This window comes from Callithrix jacchus, chromosome 3 (genome assembly GCF_049354715.1).
Source record: "Callithrix jacchus isolate 240 chromosome 3, calJac240_pri, whole genome shotgun sequence".
Taxonomy (NCBI): Eukaryota; Metazoa; Chordata; class Mammalia; order Primates; family Cebidae; genus Callithrix; species Callithrix jacchus.
The window spans coordinates 192,155,566-192,172,758 of NC_133504.1; the positions used below are offsets into that span (position 1 = coordinate 192,155,566).

The 17,193-nt window shown below is 64.1% G+C and overlaps 1 protein-coding gene across 7 annotated transcripts in view; it reads right to left on the reverse strand.

Moving 5' to 3' along the window:
• Positions 1–2,544: 2,544 nt before the first annotated feature.
• Positions 2,545–17,193, reverse strand: part of FGFRL1 (fibroblast growth factor receptor like 1) — a 31,242-nt gene continuing 16,593 nt past the window's right edge. For 5 of the 7 annotated variants that reach the window (XM_078367753.1, XM_054253577.2, XM_054253575.2 and 2 more), the window contains exons 2-7: positions 16,637–16,731; positions 7,548–7,820; positions 6,360–6,440; positions 5,974–6,258; positions 5,285–5,638; positions 2,545–5,030 (exon numbers count right to left, since the gene is read on the reverse strand). In XM_078367753.1, the coding sequence (XP_078223879.1) occupies positions 4,588–5,030; positions 5,285–5,638; positions 5,974–6,258; positions 6,360–6,440; positions 7,548–7,820; positions 16,637–16,715 (1,515 nt within the window). In that variant the 5' untranslated portion in view covers positions 16,716–16,731 and the 3' untranslated portion in view covers positions 2,545–4,587. Of the gene's footprint in view, positions 5,031–5,284; positions 5,639–5,973; positions 6,259–6,359; positions 6,441–7,547; positions 7,821–14,638; positions 15,439–16,636; positions 16,732–16,953; positions 17,080–17,193 lie in introns of those variants that run through there. The other 2 variants (XM_035294391.3, XM_078367754.1) reach the window with 2 other exon arrangements.

Genomic DNA, 17,193 nt, shown 5'->3' on the forward strand with positions numbered 1-17,193 from the left:
GACCTTCCTGTGGTGGCCAAGGGCACGGGACCTCGTATTGCCCATGTGAAGGGTGACAATGGAGGGGCCAGGAAGCACCAGGTGCGGCCCCTCCCTAGTGAGAGGGCTTCTCCTTTCTCCATGGGCCCCCTCAGCTGCCCCGCCCCTCAGGCTCCCAGACCCAGTCCCATCCCTGCCAGGGTGTTGCCCAGAGGCCTGCCGGCTGGAGGAGCCTCCCAACGTGTGTGTGCACGCGTGTGTGTGTGCGAGTGTGTGTGTGTTGGTCTCTCCCTGGGCCTGGAGCCCCCATCGTGCAATGGTGTGCAAGTGACCAGTGCAGAACAGGTGAGATCGGGGCCCCCAGAGTGGCACCCCCACCTCCCATAGGCCCCACCCAGCTCTTCAAGCCTCCCGGCCAGTGAGCCTCAGATGCAGAGCGCCCATCCTTCAGGCACTCAGCCTGTCCTCTGCCCTGCTAGCCACACTCCCGCCCCGGGCACCTCCGCCTGCCTCCTGCCTCTGGTCCTTGAAGCACTCGTGGCCTCTGAGCTCCCAGCTCAGAGGGGAGGGGAATGCGATTCTGTTCTCAGGAGTGTGGAGATGCAGACGCCACAAGGGAGCCGGTGCAGGGCACTGACATGTACTTCTATGACGGAGATGCTGGAAACAGCATTGGGGCAGCCATGGGGCCACGGGGAGATGGGAGCCACAGCCACAGGCGTCCACAGGGCAGCACCAGACAACAGCCAGCCAGGAACAGGCGTCCACGGGCAGGGTCCTGGCAGGCTTGGGCTAGAGACCTTGGGAACAGAGGGGCGTGGGGTGGGTGCCAGGCTCACAGGGGGCTGGACAGCCAGGGGAGAAGGGTCTAGAAGTCACAGGGGAGAAAGCAGGGGCTCTAGTCAGCCCCTGAGGAGGGCTTGGGAAAGACTGAGGGGTCTGAGCTCCAGGCTATTGGCCCCGGCAGTGGCCAGGGCCCCATGGGCAGGATCTGTTCTAATTCCTCAGGGCCCCCCTGCCCAGCCTGGCGTCCAACATGGTCACAGCATAACAAAGTCCAGGGCCCAGACTGGCCTCCTGAGAGCCCAGGACCCAGCGGGGGTTGGGCCAGGCCTGGCCTGTCCGTTGAGGACCCCACTGCATCAGTCACTACCTCCCCTGGGCAGGTGCAAGACAGGCTGGCCCACAGGTGTAGGGTGGCCTGGATCTCAGACCAGGCAGAGGGCAAGCACAAGGTCTGCGGTCTCAGAGGCTCTAGGGCACAGCCCATCCCTCCACATACTCCCTGGGAGCAGGGGCAGCTTGTTCCCTGCGACCCACCAATGGCTGGAGGCCTCCCCGCTGTCCAAGGTCGTTAGCTGCCTGAGGTCTCCCTTCCACCCTCCCCCACTCCAGACTGAAACCCGACCAGGCGTCGGCCGGCAGCCTGTCCTGTCTGGGGAACATCTGTTTGGCTGCCAGCTGTGGGCCGCCTGGAGCCCCCCACTGCCCCCAGTCAGAGTGGCCTGGCTCCCACACACTCACCCACCGCCCGGGTCAGGGTGGCCAGGCTCCCACAGCACCCACCCACCACCCCCGGTCAGGGTGGCCAGGCTCCCACAGCACCCACCCACCACCCCCGGTCAGGGTGGCCAGGCTCCCACAGCACCCACCCACCGCCCCCGGTCAGGGTGGCCAGGCCTCCCACAACACCCATCGGCTGTCCCTGCCCATGGAGTCACAAATTCCCTCAGGGGACAGGAGTAGGATCCACCATGGGGAGGCAGAGGACAGGAAAGGGACATCTTGAAGGCCATGGGGTCCTCAGAAGCCCCAGATGGGGAAGGTGCCCGACACTTCTCCCAAGAGCCCATCTGTCACCTTCGAAGCCAGGCAGGGCGAGCTGCCTCCAGGGAAAAGCTCTCGGAACCAGCACGGGCCAGGAAGTGCCCGGCACGGCAGTAAGACGAGGCTCCAGGGACGCGCTGGGCCTCACGCTCTGCTGAACATGAGAGGCCTCGGTGCCTTTTCTTATAAGGCCAATGGAGCCCCCAGCCAGGCAGGGGCCCTGGGTGGAGCTGGCAGCCCCGACCCTTCCTACTGACCGGGAAAGCTGGGAGTGACCACCGTCAAGCACCTCGGTGGCTGGGAGGGCACTTGGATCGAGCCCTGAGGTCAGAGGTGACCTGAGCTTGGCCCCACCTCGGCTCTCAGAGGCCTGTATCTCCCCTCGGCCACCCACCAAAGCCTGAGAAGGGATTGAGAGAGCCCAGGCCCTGCACTGAGGGCCAGAGGGTGACCCCAGGATGGAGAAAGGGCGGCACTCAGCCAGAGCTGCAGGACGCCGGCCTGGCCAGGCACGTGGGCAGGACTCACACCCACCACCACCTGAGGCCCAGCAAACACAAGCTCTCCCGTGGGAGGTGCTGATGACAGGTGTGGAGACCCCCAGGTCCCAGTCCCTATGGCTCTGGCCCAGCAAGGGGAGGGTCAGGTTGCTGGTTCTGGAGACCAGGCTGGACACGCAGGCACATGTGAACATGCACACGTGAGCACACACATGTAGACGGGGCAGAGACACCAGCCTAGAGGGCAAGGATGTGCTTTCATGTTTAACAAAATAAATTAAATATATGGGGTTGCAGCTCAAAGTCTATATAAAATTACAGAGGTCCGGGACCACCAGGACAGCGGGGTTGGGGGTGGTGCCTGGCCCAGAAGGGGTGTGGGCATCAGCCTGGCTGAAAGGCCAGGAGGGTGCTGAGCCCCAGGAGAGACCACAGTCCCTGCACCTCAGCCCTCCTTCCATGATTATTAATATTCTCTTCATTTCTTAAATATAAATACCAAGGCCCCTTCTCCCTGGCAGGGGGAGAATGTGGTAGGGGTGAGCCACCTGCCATGGGCTTCAGCCTGTCAGGCCTGGGGCTACTGTGCCCCCAGCCATGGCAGTAGGGGACTCCTGGACACCCCAGGGCAGGTGGCAAAAATAGCCACCAAGGCCAGGCAGAGGCACAGGCAGGCAGGGGTGGGGGAGTGACAGTGGGGCAGGGAGAGTCCTTCATCATGTAGCGCTCACTGCACACACACCGCACGCCTCCCTGACGGCGGCCCAGTCCATGTGTGTGTCCAGGCCGCATAGCTGCAGGTGTGTGGGTGCATATGTGTTCAGGGAGTGCGTCTTTGTGTGCCTATGTCCAAGCAGTGTGTGTTCAGGCATGTCCATACATGTTCTGGCATGTCTGAATGTGCACGCGTCTGGGCATGTCCGTGTGTGTGTTCAGGCATGTATGTTCAGACATGTCCCTGTGTGTTCGAGTATGTCTCTGCATGTTCAGGCATGTCTGTGTGTGTGCATGTTTGTGTGTGTTCGGGCATGTCTGTGCCTGTTTGGGTATGTCTGTGTGTGCATGTTCAGGCTTGTCTGTGTTCAGATATGTCTGCACGTTTAGACATGTCTGTGTGTGTGTGTTTGGGCATTTCTGTGTGTGTTCAGGCATGTCTATGTGTGTGCGTGTTCGGGCATGTCTGCATGTGTTCGGGCATGTGTGTGTTCAGGCATGTCTGTGTGCTCAGGTAGTTCTGTGTGTGTGTGTTCGGGCATGTCTGCATGTGTTCGGGCACGTCTGTGTGTGTTCAGGCATGTTTGTGTGTTCAGGCATATCTGTGTGCATGTGTGTGTTCAGGCATGTCTGTGTGCATGCGTGTGTTCGGGCATGTCTGTGTGTGTTCAGGCATGTCTGTGTGTGTTCGGGCATGTCTGCATGTGTTCGGGCATGTGTGTGTTCAGGCATGTCTGTGTGCTCAGGTAGTTCTGTGTGTGTGTGTTCGGGCATGTCTGCATGTGTTCAGGCACGTCTGTGTGTGTTCAGGCATGTTTGTGTGTTCAGGCATATCTGTGTGCATGTGTGCGTTCAGGCATGTCTGGGTGTGTTCGGGCATGTCTGTGTTCAGGCATGTGTGTGCATGCGTGTTCAGGCATGTCTGCATGTGTTCAGGCATGTCTGTGTGTGTTCAGGCATATCTGTGTGCATGTGTGTGTTCAGGCATGTCTCTGTGTTCAGGCATGTCTATGTGTGTTCAGGCATATCTGTGTGCATGTGTGTGTTCGGGCATGTCTGCGTGTGTTCAGGCATGTCTGTGTGTGGTCAGGCATATCTGTGTGCATGTGTGTGTTCAGGCATGTCTGGGTGTGTTCAGGCATGTCTGTGTGCATGCATGTGTTCGGGCATGTCTGTGTGTTCAGGAATGTCTATGTGTGTGCATGTTCGGGCATGTCATGTGTGCGTGTTCAGGCATGTCTGTATGTGTTTAGGCATATCTCTGTGTATGTTCAGGCATATCTGTGTGCGCATGTGTTCGGGCATGTCTGTGTGCATGTGTGTTAGGGCAGCATATTTCTGAGTGTGGTTTAGGCATGTCTCCGTGTGTGCACGTGTGTATACAGATGTCTAGGCAGCTTGTCTGTGTCTGTGTGTGTCCAGGGGCTATGCTTTACACTGGGTGCCCCAGGTTGCTGGCCATGCCTTCTCGCCGTGGGTTCCCCCTCTTTGTCTGCTGCCCCGTCCTCCATCCTCCCAGCCTGCCTGTCTGGCCGGTGCCATGTGCCCACCACAGAGGCGGCACCATCTAGCACTGATAGTGGATGTGCTGGTGGACCTTGCCCTCCACATGTGAGTGTGTGTGTGAGTGTGTGTGTGTGTGCGTGTGGATGTCCGTGTAGAGTTTGGGGTACAATTTAGGGCCAGCAACCAGGCCTGGGCCCAGCAGGTGCTGGGGGGCTGCCAGAGACCCATGCTCCTCACACAGCCCCACACCAGGGCCAGCACCGAGGGCAGCCAACACGGGAAGGTCTTTGTCCCCACCACGGTCACGGGCCATCCCCAGTGGGCGGTGCCCCGGCACGGGAGGCGCAGGAGCAGGCGTGCACGGCTTCTTCTTGGCCTGGCAGAGCCACAGGACCACGGTGCCCAGGATGAAGACGGCGCCGGCCGGGATGCCGATGACCACAGGCCACGGGAGGCTAGTGGCTGAGGACGAGGAGGCCACAGGTGGCCCTGGTGGTTTTGGGTCTGCAAGAGCGAGAGGAAAGGATGTGGGAAGGAGAATGCCAGCACAAGGACCAGGAGAGTGCCCCAGACCCATCCCGGGGGCTGTGGAGATGGTGTCCCTTGGCCAGCAGATGACCCAGCCTGCACAGCCCAGGGAGGGAAGGAGGGAGGGAGGGAGGGAGGGAAGGAGAGAGGAAGGGAGGGAGGGTGGACCCGCCCAGTGGGTGGGATGCTGGGCCTGGGGGGTGGGGTGGGCCCTGGCGGCAGCCACACACCTGGCAGAACAGTGAGGAAGGCGCTGCGGAAGCTGTAGCCCATGGTGTTGGCGCCGAGGCAGATGTACATGCCCGCATCATCTGGGCGTGCGCGGGAAATGAGCAGCTTGTTGAGGTAGGAGCCATCAGGCCTCGACCACACGTCAGCCGCGGGCAGCACCACAAACTTCTGACCGCCCACGTCGATGGTAGAGTTGTGGCGGCCCTCGGCACCGTACTCCACCCGCTTCAGCCACTGGATCACGGGCTTCACATCACTGCGCACCTTGCACTGTAAGGACGTGGTCCCCCCAAAGTCCACCGTCGTGTTCACAGGGTGCGTGCCGGCGAGCACGGGCTTGGAGCGGGTCCGCTCTGCAAGAATGTGGCATGTGGGCGAGGCTCCCAGGCGCCACTAGATTCTACACCAAGAGCTCTCCAGGCTCTGCCAGCCCCCCCAGGCCCTGCCCACCAGCACCCAAGGCCCTACCAGCACCCAAGGCCCCACCAGCACCCCATGCCCTGCCAGTCCCTGACCACTGGCCCCCTAGGGCCCCCCAGTGCCCTTCCAGGCAGACCCCCAGGCCCCCCCAATACCCCTGACCCACCAGCCCCCCAGGCCCCACCAACACCCCTGGCCGGCCAGCCCCCCAGGCCCCACCAACACCCCTGGCCCCCCAGACCCCCCCAGTGCCCTGGGCCACACTCACGGATCACATCCACCTTGTAGGTGGCGTTGATGGCGCCCACGCGGTTTGACACTCGGCAGGTGTATTTGCCGCTGTCCTCCGGCCGCAGGTTCTTCAGGCTCAGCGTCCACTTCTTCTTCCTGGGCTCGCTGGCCTCTGGGCGCGCCAAGGCCTGGTCATCCTTCATCCACGTGATATCGGGCCGAGGGTGCCCACTGGCCACGCACTTGAGCCGCAGAGAGCTGCCCACAGGCCGTGCGATCACCCGGCGCCTCATCTTGGAGGGCTGCGTGAAGCGGGGCCGTGCTGTGGGGTGGGGTGGCGTCGAGGTCAGAGGACAGGGAAGCGTCTGAGGGGCCAGGACGGACAGACGCCCCCACCCCTGGCAGACGGTGGCCCCTGCTCACCCCACTGCTGGCTGGCGGGGTCCTCTTGGCCCCCAGAGGAGCCGTCAGGCCCCAGGCTCTCCTTCCCTGGGCGAGCATCATCTGCAGAGAAATGGAGGTACACAGGGAGGGCAGGTGAGGGAGGCAGGTGACCCTGAAGAGCCCCCCAACTCCCTCATGGCCCTTGGCACCCCCAGCCCCAGCCAGGAGAGCCTGGCAAAGCCAGGAAGGGGGCCACGCCACACACCCACATCCCAGAATCCCAGGGACAGCTGGGCAAGGGCCGTTGGCCCACACTGGGTACAGGTGACCCTGACGGCACGGCTGGGGCGGAGGGCCGGCCCCCACCCTGGCTCCGGGGGGTCTGTAGGCCTTGGGGGAGGAGGGAGCCGGGCCACGGCTAGCAGCTGCAGTAACCCTAGCCCACATCAAGGGGCCGAGGGCTGGTGAACAGACAAGGCTCCCAAACCACCCGGTCATCGTCCCCCTTGAAAGGACTGTGGGGTGGGGCCGGGGACAGCCGCGGCTTTCCCATTCCACACAATGCCGAGGGGCAGGGCGTGCTGTGGAATGTCCCCCCATCCACCCTGTGACAGCCGCTCCTCCTCTGAGCCCAGGACCAGGGGCCAGGCTGTCTCAAGCCACACCCCCAGACCCAGCCAGGGCTGGGGCCAGGCTCCTGTGTTCAGAAACAGGTCAGCCTGGCTCCCAGGAGCCCCACCCGAGGGCCCCACACCCAGGAGCCCAGCAGAGCAGGCGGGGTGCCGGGGTCCCTACGTATGGAGGGCGTGTCTCAGGACACCTGTCCGAGCCCAGTGCCTGGGCCCCAGGGACAGAAGAGAACAGAAAGGCCATGCATCCCGCGGCCCCTCTGAACTCCGAAACCCGAGCCTCAAAGTCACAGCCGACGCCCGGCACACCCTGCCAAGGCCTCGCCCCAGCCCTTCTGTGGGACCACGGAATACGGCTCCCAGCCTCCCAGCCTCCCGCCCTCCACCGCCGAGGAAGGCCCCAGGGCTGCAGCCCGATGGGGAGGGGGCCCAGCAGCGGGGTGGTGGCATAAGTGCAGCCAGCTGAGGCCAGGCAGGGTGCCGAGGGAAGGTTTTCCATGAGGGGCTGGCTGACTCTGACCCCAGGTGTGTCCCCATCTGCCCTCCTCCCCCCTGCCTCTCACCCAGCCCCTGACCTCTCACCACAGCCCCAACTGACCCAGCACAGTGAGCGTGTAGTTGACGCTCAGGCTGCCGAAGCCATTGGTGGCCTTGCACACGTACACGCCGGCGTCCTCCCGCTCCACCTGCTTCACCTTCAGCCCCTGGGGCAGCACACGGAAGCGGCTCCAGCCACTGTGGATGGTGCGGTCGTCCTTGGTCCACATGGTCAGCGGCGGCGGGTCTCCCTCCACCGGGCACTGCAGCCGCACGGTTCGGCCCAGTCGGGCCACCTGCTGCGGGACCACCTTGTCCGCCATCCTCGGGGGGCCTGCGGGTGGCATGTGGGCCAGTCAGTGAAGAGGGGGTTAGGGTCTGGAGCAGAGCGGGGCCAAGAGCGGAGCCACGGCCCAGCACAGACCTCAGGCCTGAGATCCCCCTGGGTTGCCTTCAACCCCGACCCCAGCTGCCGACATGCACCAGACCCCAGCACCAGCTCACCAAGCACCATGTTGGCAGCCTCTCACGGCCGAGGTGGCCCCGCAGCCCCAGAGCTGGTGCTTTGAGATTCGAGAGGGGAGTAGGGTCCCCAGAGGATGCAAAACTGCTGCACTTGGTGGCCAGGAGGGCAGGGGCTCCTCCGGGTCACACAGGAAGCAGCTGCCCACCCGGGATCAGAGGGTACAGCGTCCCACACAGGCCCCAGGCCCCTCACCCAACTCCTGCCCAACCATCAGCCCAGGGCCTAGCTGGGTCGGGCACGGGGCAGCGACCCCACATTATTGCACCCTACCGAGCTGGGCAGCCACCTGTGGTATGCCACGTGTGGACGAGTCTGTGTGGCACCCACTTCTCTGTCAGCGTCAGATCTGAGTTCAGGGACCATATCTGCCCAGGTCTGTCTGCCCACCCCAAGGGCTGTGCCCTGCCAGACACCTTAGCCTTGAAGGGGCATGACCCCAAGGCCCTAGGGTCAGAGGGCAAAACTCTGCAGAGACAGTGGCTGGGGCTGGCCCTGGGCACTGCTGGCTCCTGTCCGGCTGGCAGCTGGTACATCCCCCACTGCTGCCGTGAAACCCAGTGGAGCACAGAGGCTGGGGCTCCACACGGCCACCCGCCCCATTCCACCCCACATGGAGAAGCAAAGTCACAGGCTAAGCCACCGCTCCCTCCCCGGCTGAAAGAAACCCGCTGCCACCCTGGCTGGGCCTCCACCCCACCCCATCCCCTGCCTGGGTGCCTCTGGGCTGAGGCCAGGGCCAGGACCCTGAGTGTGTGGGACCAGCCCCAGGGCCTAGACAGCCAGGAAGGGTCTAGAATATAACCCCGCAGGCCTCACAAACTCAGGGCACCCACCAAAGGCCTGCACCTGGACGGAGCTCCTGGGAGAGGAGGGCCATGCATCCCCCAACGCCCCACGCGCTGCTTCCAATGCCAAGCAGCCCTATGATGGCCACCGCAGCTCCCACCGTCCCTCACCACTGCCCACCCACTGCTCTCCACATCTGAGAAGGGCCTCAGGCGCCCACGGTTCCCAGGGCACCCCTTGCCAGCCCACAGGGGATGGTATCCATCCCGCACCACAGTCAGTGCTGTCTGGGAGCATCCAGGCTGCATGCAGACACCAAGAGGCAGCAGTGCTCCAAGCCATCTCGACGGGGCTGGGGCGGTGCATTTCTCCAACACGGAGTTAGCGATGGCCCTGTGGCATCTTCCAAGGACGTCTTCAGACACTTCAGACAGTGGGCAGCAGCTCCCACTGTGACCCCCAAGTCTGAGGACAGGGACCCTCATGGAGAATTCTTATCACCTCTCTGGAGGCCTCCCAAGGGCGTTGATGGCATAGGGGCTGTGGCCCAGAGCCTCTGGGTTCTGACCCCACCAGCATCATCCGACCCACTGGGAATGGGGACGTGGAGTCTCCTCACTCCATGACCAGAAATATACAGGGTGGGGATGGGGCTGTCGCTGTGGACAGAGGGATTCCTCCCAGCCCTGGCCCACCGGCCCACCCCAGCCTCTGAGAAGACATGCGAGGGTCTCATCTCTGACTCATATCTCTCCCTCAACTTAGAACTCTCCCACCCCGGCCCTGAGCCCCAGTCCTGCAGCCCCTCCTTCCCTCCCTCCCTGCAGCTCCCAGAAAGGAAATGAGACAGCGGCTGTGGGGGGCTGCCAGCCCACTGGCTCAGGGTGGTTCTCTTGGAAGTTGATCAGGGCTGGGGGCAGCTCCGGTGAAATTCTCCCGGGGAGGAAGAGGCTGTAGGGCCTACAGCATGGGCTCCTGACCCCCTCCCAGCCTGCTCAGGTCCCAGCGCCACCCTAGGGTGACCCCACCAGCACCTGTTGCTGCCTGAAATCCCACCACCCATAGGGCCTCCAACTGGGGGGGCCGACATGAACGTTAACCCACAGGACTGCCCAGCAGGAGCAAGAGAGCAAGTGCCTGGCCCTGTCCTGGGGGGGAGGGGGCACACTGACCCAGCCCCCCACATCCAGGAGGGAGTCCTCCTCAGAGGCTGAGAAGCCCCAGCCGCACATCGGGGAGGGGCCACCTCCAGCCCCAGCCCCTGCCCTGCCCCAGGCAGACACAAGCAAGGCTTGGGGAGGCAGGGGTCTCCACAGGCAGGTGGGAGGCACAGAATGATACGCACAGACCAGAGGCAGGACCCCCGCTTGTGGTCACTAAGAAAGGGTGCAGAGCCAAGTGACCTGGACGGCTGGAGGCGTGGACACCCCAGGGCCGGCCTCCAAATGCTATAGGCACGGGTAGAGGCAGCCAGGCCAGAGGAGCCAGCCTTATCCTAAAGCAAACAGCCTCCTTCCCTACCGCTCGCCAGGCCTACCCCACCCCCACCTGGGCTCCCTGGACCCCCCGCCGTGGCAGGCCCAAGACCCCCACAGGAGGGCTTGCCAGGAGGAAGCCCGGCCCCCCAGATTCCTGGGAATTGAGTGCACCAGGACAGTGGCCCAGGCTCTGTGTTCAGGCAAGCCCATGCCACCTGGAGGAATGTCCTATGGGGAAACTGAGGCAGGACCCAAGGGCACAGGTACCTGGTGGGGAGACTGGCTGCCCTGCCCTGCCCTGCAGCAGAGGAGGAAACACAGAGAGCCAGTGCCAGGGCTCCACTGGAGCCGGACAACAGCCCCCAGGGCCGTCCACCCGCCAGGACACCCCCCGCCTCCTTCTCTGGCACAGCCCCCGCCCTACACACACACTCGGCCACAGCCAAGAGGCCTCAGCACCGGCAGGACACCGAGGGCCATGTGGGAACCAGACATGAGGGTAAACTGAGGCTGAGACAGGACCTCACTGCTGTTGGGTGTGGAGGAATAGACGCAGAGGTGGTGGGCCAAGAGGGGGATGCTGCCAACCCTTCCCCCACCCTCTTTCCTCTCCCCCCACCCAGCTGTAAAAAACACAATTGGGGGAGGGGGACGGGCAGGGGTTTCCCACAGCATCAGCTAAGCCCACAACCATGCAGCAACCAGAGGCCACCCTGCCCACACCCTCTGTCACATATGCTGTCCCCAGACACAGAGGCTCCTCTTTCCCAGGGCCCAGGGAGGGTGGAGGTGACCAGGCCCTGGGTTGGAGGGACAGAGGCAGGACTCTCCTGCAGCCTGCCCTTCCCCCAGACTTCACAGGCCATCAGATCAGCTCCCCACACCTGCCCCCGTCTGGCATCCCCCCTCCGATGCCCCCACTCCCAAGCTTCTCCGGGGCTCCGATGGTCTCTTACAGAGGGTCCTGCACTGGCCACACGGTCTGAACCCACACCCAAGCCTCACTCCCGTGCTCATGGTGTCAAGAGGCCTGGCATACAGCAGGCGCTCAGGTGGCATTTGTAGGGAGAACGGCGTGGCAGTGGGGCCAGCCAGAGCAGGTACAGAGGATGCAGCACTCCCCACCCTGTGCTGCGGGGCCTGGTGCCCACAGGGAGCAAGGAGGTTCCTGGTGCCCCAGGAACGCAGCCCCAGGCACAGGGAGAGGTGCACCCAGGTGGGGGCACACATGAAGCAGCACCACCCCTCTGTTGGGGGTAGGGGGAGGGGCACAAGCTAGGACCAGGAAACAGCTGGAAACGGCCTCAACCAACTTTCCAGTGCACCCTGCACCTCCCAAGATGCCTCTACAGCCCAGGCTGGTGGGGCCCGTCCCTCTGCAGTGCCCACGACAGCGCCAGCCCAGGGTGGACAGGACTCCTGATCCAGTGCAGTTGCTGGGGGCTTCCTGGGGAAGGAGCACCCACTGTGCCAAGGCAGATGCTGGTTGACAACACGGCGGGGTGGGGTATCCATGTGTGCCAGGGAGGGAGGGGCAGTTGGAGCTGACTGCTGGGGGCAGGCCCTGTGGGGCCCCTCAACCCCAGCCCTGACTGGACAACACTGAGCTCCCAGAATGGAGAGCTGGACAAGGGGTGGCCTGGCAGCCGAACCGGGCCAGAGGGCAGCAAGGCTGCCTGGGCACCGGGGCCCCTGTACGGCCCCACGAGTTTCCAGCTGGAGGAATTTCAGCTCAGGGACCTGGCCACGGGGTGGGGGTGGCCAGACCCTCCCTCCCCCTGGAGAAGCATAGTGGCCTGGATAAAGGGGCTCACCTTGACCAGAAGGGAGGGGAGGGGAATCAGGACACCCAGTGCCAGGGCCCTAGGGGGGTGCAGAGCCAACCCAGGTGCTGAGCTTTCTGCGGCTGACAGTCCCCCATTACCAAGAGGAGACACAGTGCCCCTACCACAGATGGCCGCTGTGTGGCTGTGCCAGGCCCCCAGGGGCACCCAGAGTCAGGGCCAGGGCTGGGTCCCCTCCCAGGAAGCCAAGAACAAGAGTGGCCACACCCAGGAGCCAGAGCACAGGTGACCACCACACAGCCTGCTGCCCAGTAGGTGCCAGGGCCAGGCTCTGCCCCAGCCCCGGGATGCTCAGGCACACGTGCACACGCATGCACAGACCCACGGCACAGTCACCAGCTAGCCAGGAGGCCCTCAGGAAGCAAGCCCACAGGATATGCAGGGGAACTGGGGGCCCTCGCATAGGTGGGTGCCCCCTAGGCTGTGGCCTGGTAAGCTGGCTGCAATGGGTGGTACACCACGGTGCTCAGCCCTGGGCACCCAGCAGGGTAGCAGGCTGGGAGGCCTCCTCTGGAAGCCTTCAGGGAGAACCTTCGGCAACCCCAGCCCCAGGGCACTGCCCCCCCCCTCCTCGACACCCCAGGGCACACAGCAGGCACCAGGGCATCACCAGACGGTGCCATATCCCGGAGAGAACCTCGCACAGTGTTAAAGCAGGCAAGGACCCCTCCAGATCCTTCCCAGTCCAGACCTCACCGGGCCTCCATACCCACCCCAGTCCAGACCTCCCTGGCCCCCCCCGGCTTCATTCGGCCCCCACCACCACCTCAAGACCCCAGCCTGTCTGGCTGCAGCCCCCAGGCCTCCCCTGCCCAGAACTTGGGGCCTCCATCTCCACCCCCCTCAAGGGGCTCTGCCTGCCAACCCTGGCAACCCTTTCCCACTTCAGAAGTGTCAACAAGAACATTTCCTGAGCCCAGAACCCCAGAGGCCAGAGATTGGGGTTAGCAGATGCCCTGACCCCTGCTGAGGGGCTCTTGGCCCCCAGGTGGGGCTGCCCCAACCACTAAGCAGCCCAGGCGTGCCAGGCACTACCGCCAGGCCACAGGCTCTTGCTCCCACTCACATGGCGGACTTCTCAAGGACAGGGCTGGGGACAGGAGGGCACTGGGCCTTCGGCTGCAGCTCCCCAGGCGCCTGCAGGCCACAGGCACCGCCGCCCAGCCCTCAGGGACAGTGATGCGTCAAGGGCGTGGTGCTGTGCTCCAGACCAAGTTCTGCAGTCCCCACTGGGAACAGGGCAGGAGGGTTCCCGCATGTGTGGAGGGCAGGCCAGAAGCCACTGGCCAGTAGGCCTGGAGAAGGAACCTGAGCTCTCCAGGGAGACATGAGGCTACCCTGGGGCTCACAGTCTTAGAAGCCCAGATAGTGTCACCATGCCCAGTGGGCCCCACGCCGCACACCAGTGCGGCAGCCCGGCTCCCTCCTCCCTGGTCACTGCACGGCCAATATTCACTCCTCAGCCCCTTAACAGTGCCAGGCAAGAAGAAAAGTGGCTGGGCTTTCTGCCAAGATGAGAGCCCCCTCGCCCCCCACCTCAAGGGACAATATCCTGAAACGAGACCCCCACCCATGCCAACTAGCTTCAAGAGGACTGGTACCCACCTCTCCTGCTAGGCCTTCCCTGGCCTGTGAGGCCCCTCCTCTCCCATCCCCTGCTTCACCCTACCCTGGCCATCCTGGATTGTGGGTCCTGGGGCTGTGGTCCAACTTGGAGCCACCTGCAGAGGGCAGCCAGTCCAGGCACCCTGGGGCTTGACCAGCAGCTCCAGGGACGGCCGCCAGGGAGAGTGGCAAGCAAGCACGGGGTGCAGCCCTGGAGGGGACATGTGGGGCACGGGCACACCTCTCCCTCCTGTACTGACCACCCGCTGAGGCTGTCGCCTGGACACACCAGGCCTGGAGTCACTGGTGAAGGTCCAGATGGGACAAAGGAGGCCACCTTGGACCAAGCAGCAGGCCTGGGCTGCAGAGGGCCAGCCTGCCGCAGCCAGGGTCCAGCCTGCAGGCACAGCCCGCCTCTCCCAGCACAGCCGCGGTTCCTGAGCCAGGCTGGGCAAGCCAGGGGCTGGAGGCCGAGGCTGGGGAAAAACCAACATTTCCCCTCGACGGGGCCGGCTCGGGGCCTGCGGCTGAAAGGGAGCCCGGAGGCCCATTGATTCCCGCACAATGGATAAAGGAGTCTGCGGTCGGTGTTTCCAGGCCCAGCCAAAGGCGACTTTGTTCACGGCTCCCTCCCTCCCCCCAAGGGGACAGTGATTTATTTTCCCTTCCAGGAGTGGGGCCCCCGAGATGGAAACGGGGCGGCTGGCCCGATTTCCCACCTTGCAGTGGCTGGGCCCAGCTCCCACACGTCCACCTCAGCCTGATGCACACGAGCCAGCCAAGGTCAGCACTGTGCACCCACAGCTCTCCCTTCCCTCAGTCACACGCCCCTCCGACTCCTGCCCCCACAGGGAACCGACCCTGACCATGCCAGCCCCCAGGCATGGGCACCCCCAACAGGCACCCTGCCCACCTGGGTCAGGGCTCTGCTTGCCCACAGCAGCTGGCCGGGTGCGGAGGGCAGGGGAGTGGCCTTCCAGGCAGGCTGCTCAGAGCTGGTCCCCAAGGCCATGCTTGCAAAAGTTCAAAGGTGGCACTTCTCAGAAAGCCCTGAAACGACTTCCTTCAGAGTTATTTGTGAAAGGCAGTTTAGCCAGAACCTTGCAGGTTCCCACTGGGAGAAATGAAATGGAAACGGAGAAAGCCAATTCCTATCTTTTTTCAAGCTGGAAAAAGAAAAGCAGTCTAAGACAAATCCACCAAGATTGTGAAACTTTGGGGAAAGAGGAACTTTTTAAATATGATCCCAGCCTAGCGATGTGCAGATTCCAGAACTTACGACACAGCGGGAAATGTCTTTCAAAAATCTCCCAGGCCCTCTGCGTGCTGGTCCTTGGCCTAACGGAGGCACACACTGGGCCTGTTCACAGAGTGGGAGGGACACACGTGGAGGCCCTCTCGTGGAGCCCAGGCTGGGCTGGGGAAAAGTCAGCACAGTGCGGAAGAACGTCCTCCCCACCTCCACCCAAACCACAGAAGCCCTTGCCCTTGGAAAGCCGCTCAATCTCAGCTCCCCAGTGCCTCCAGGGCCTTTGCCACGAAAAGTCGGGGCTGGATATCCTCGGCCCCAAGGCCAAGGCTGAGGACGATGAAGGCGGAGGCGGTGGCTGCTGGGGCGTCTCCACCAAGAGGCAGGCTCTGCTGACCGGTGCCATTGCTGACCGCTGCCATCCACCAGTCAGCCTCAGCCCCAGTTAGGGGCAGAAGCCTCCAGAGCCTCCCTGGCTGAGTGGCCAGAGGACAGGCAGGTGCAGGGATGGGGAGGCCAAGCAGATCAAAGGGAATGCAAGTCCAGGCCGCTGGCCATGGTGGGGGCTTGCCCAGCATGGCCCGAGTGCCCACACAGCCCAGGACGCCGCTGGGCCCTCAGAACAGCCGCTCAGCCAGGCCCATGTGGGCAGGCGGTGCGGGGGGGGGCTGTGGCATAAGGCCCACCTGGGCCGCCGCCCGCCACCCAACACCCGAACATGCCCATATAAGGCCAGGTTGGATGCGGCGCACTTGCTGGGCGGCAGGGGAGGGGTGCGAAGCCTCAGAGGACTGCTGGACACAGCGCGGACAATCCTGAGTGGTCAATACACCCGAAGGGCCGGCCTGGCCACAGGTCCCGCCTAGTCATGGGGGCAGCCAGCGCTGTGCCCAGATCCTGGAACATGGCGGGCGGCAGTCTGCAGGCACACATCACCCATCAAGTCCAGATGCCCTCGCTGGGGCTGGGTGCTGGGGCATGGCTGCCCACCTGGAGGTGGGAGGTGTGAGAACACACCAGGCCATGGTGCAGAGGGCGGCCACAGGCACGAAGTCCTGGGGTGCCTACGGCCCTAGGGACTTGTCTATACAGCCTCCACCCTGCACCACCTGCCTGGGGATGGTCAGGCCCAGGGAACACAGCTAGGTTGGCTGGGGGACTAGGGAACTGGGGAACTGGGGGTCTGCAGGTCAGTTTCAGTCCCGGACACCAAGTATGTCACCAATATCTCCCAAAGCCCATCCTGGCCTCTGTGGGGGTCTCTGCAGGCTCCCAGAGTCCTAATTGGGTCCACTGTGGCCACAAACAGTCCACTCCCCAAGAATCCACAGGTGACCATCTGCCCTGGACTGCAGGTACCAGTGTGGAAGTGTTTGCAAGACCAGGAGCATGTCCTGGTGGGCCAGGGCTAGAGCCCATCTGGCCAGCAGGCATGAGTGAGAGGGTGAGAGGGACCCTCCAGCCAGCTGCGGGAGCGCGGGGGGGTGCTGTGGACAGCCCGTGGATGAGGGGGGCCCTTGACGGCCAGGGGCTTGGTGAGCGGGGCGGCAGGGGCGCGGCACGGCGCGTGCCAGGCAGGCACTGTGGCAGGGTTCAGGGCCGGGCGGGAAGGGGGCGGCGCTGGCGGAGGCCAGGCTGGCCGGGCCGGGCGCCAGAACTCACCTCGGGCGGCGGCGGCCAGCGGGAGGGCCCCCAGCAGCAGCGGCGGCAGCAGGAGCAGCAACGCGGGGCTCGGCGTCATCTCGGCCTGTCCGGACCTGGGGGCATTGGGGGCACAGTCACCCAGGCGCGGAACTGGAGGATACTGCCCTCCGGCCCGGCCCGGGGCCGCAAAGCCGCCACCACCCGGGTCCCAGGCCTCGGGGATCAGGGGTCTGTCCCCCCCCACAGGCCCTCCCCGCCCGCGCTCCAGGCGGAGGAAGCCGCTGCGGGGAGAAGCTGTGGGTATCAAAGGCAGACAAAGGGTTTACACTAATTACCGGGCTCCCCCGCCTCCCTCCCGCTCCAAACACCGTCTGGATTCCTGGCACTTGTAACTCCGGCCCTGCCCGCAGGACACACAACACCCAGCGCCCCGCAGATAATCGCCTGCGCCATTAGCGGACAAATTTGAGCTGGGGGGGCCCACGTGGGACGTGGGGCGCGGGGGCGGGGGCGAGGCAGGCCGGGGGCCCGTGGGAGCGGCGGCGGCGGCGGCGCGCGTGACCCGTGCCCAGCGG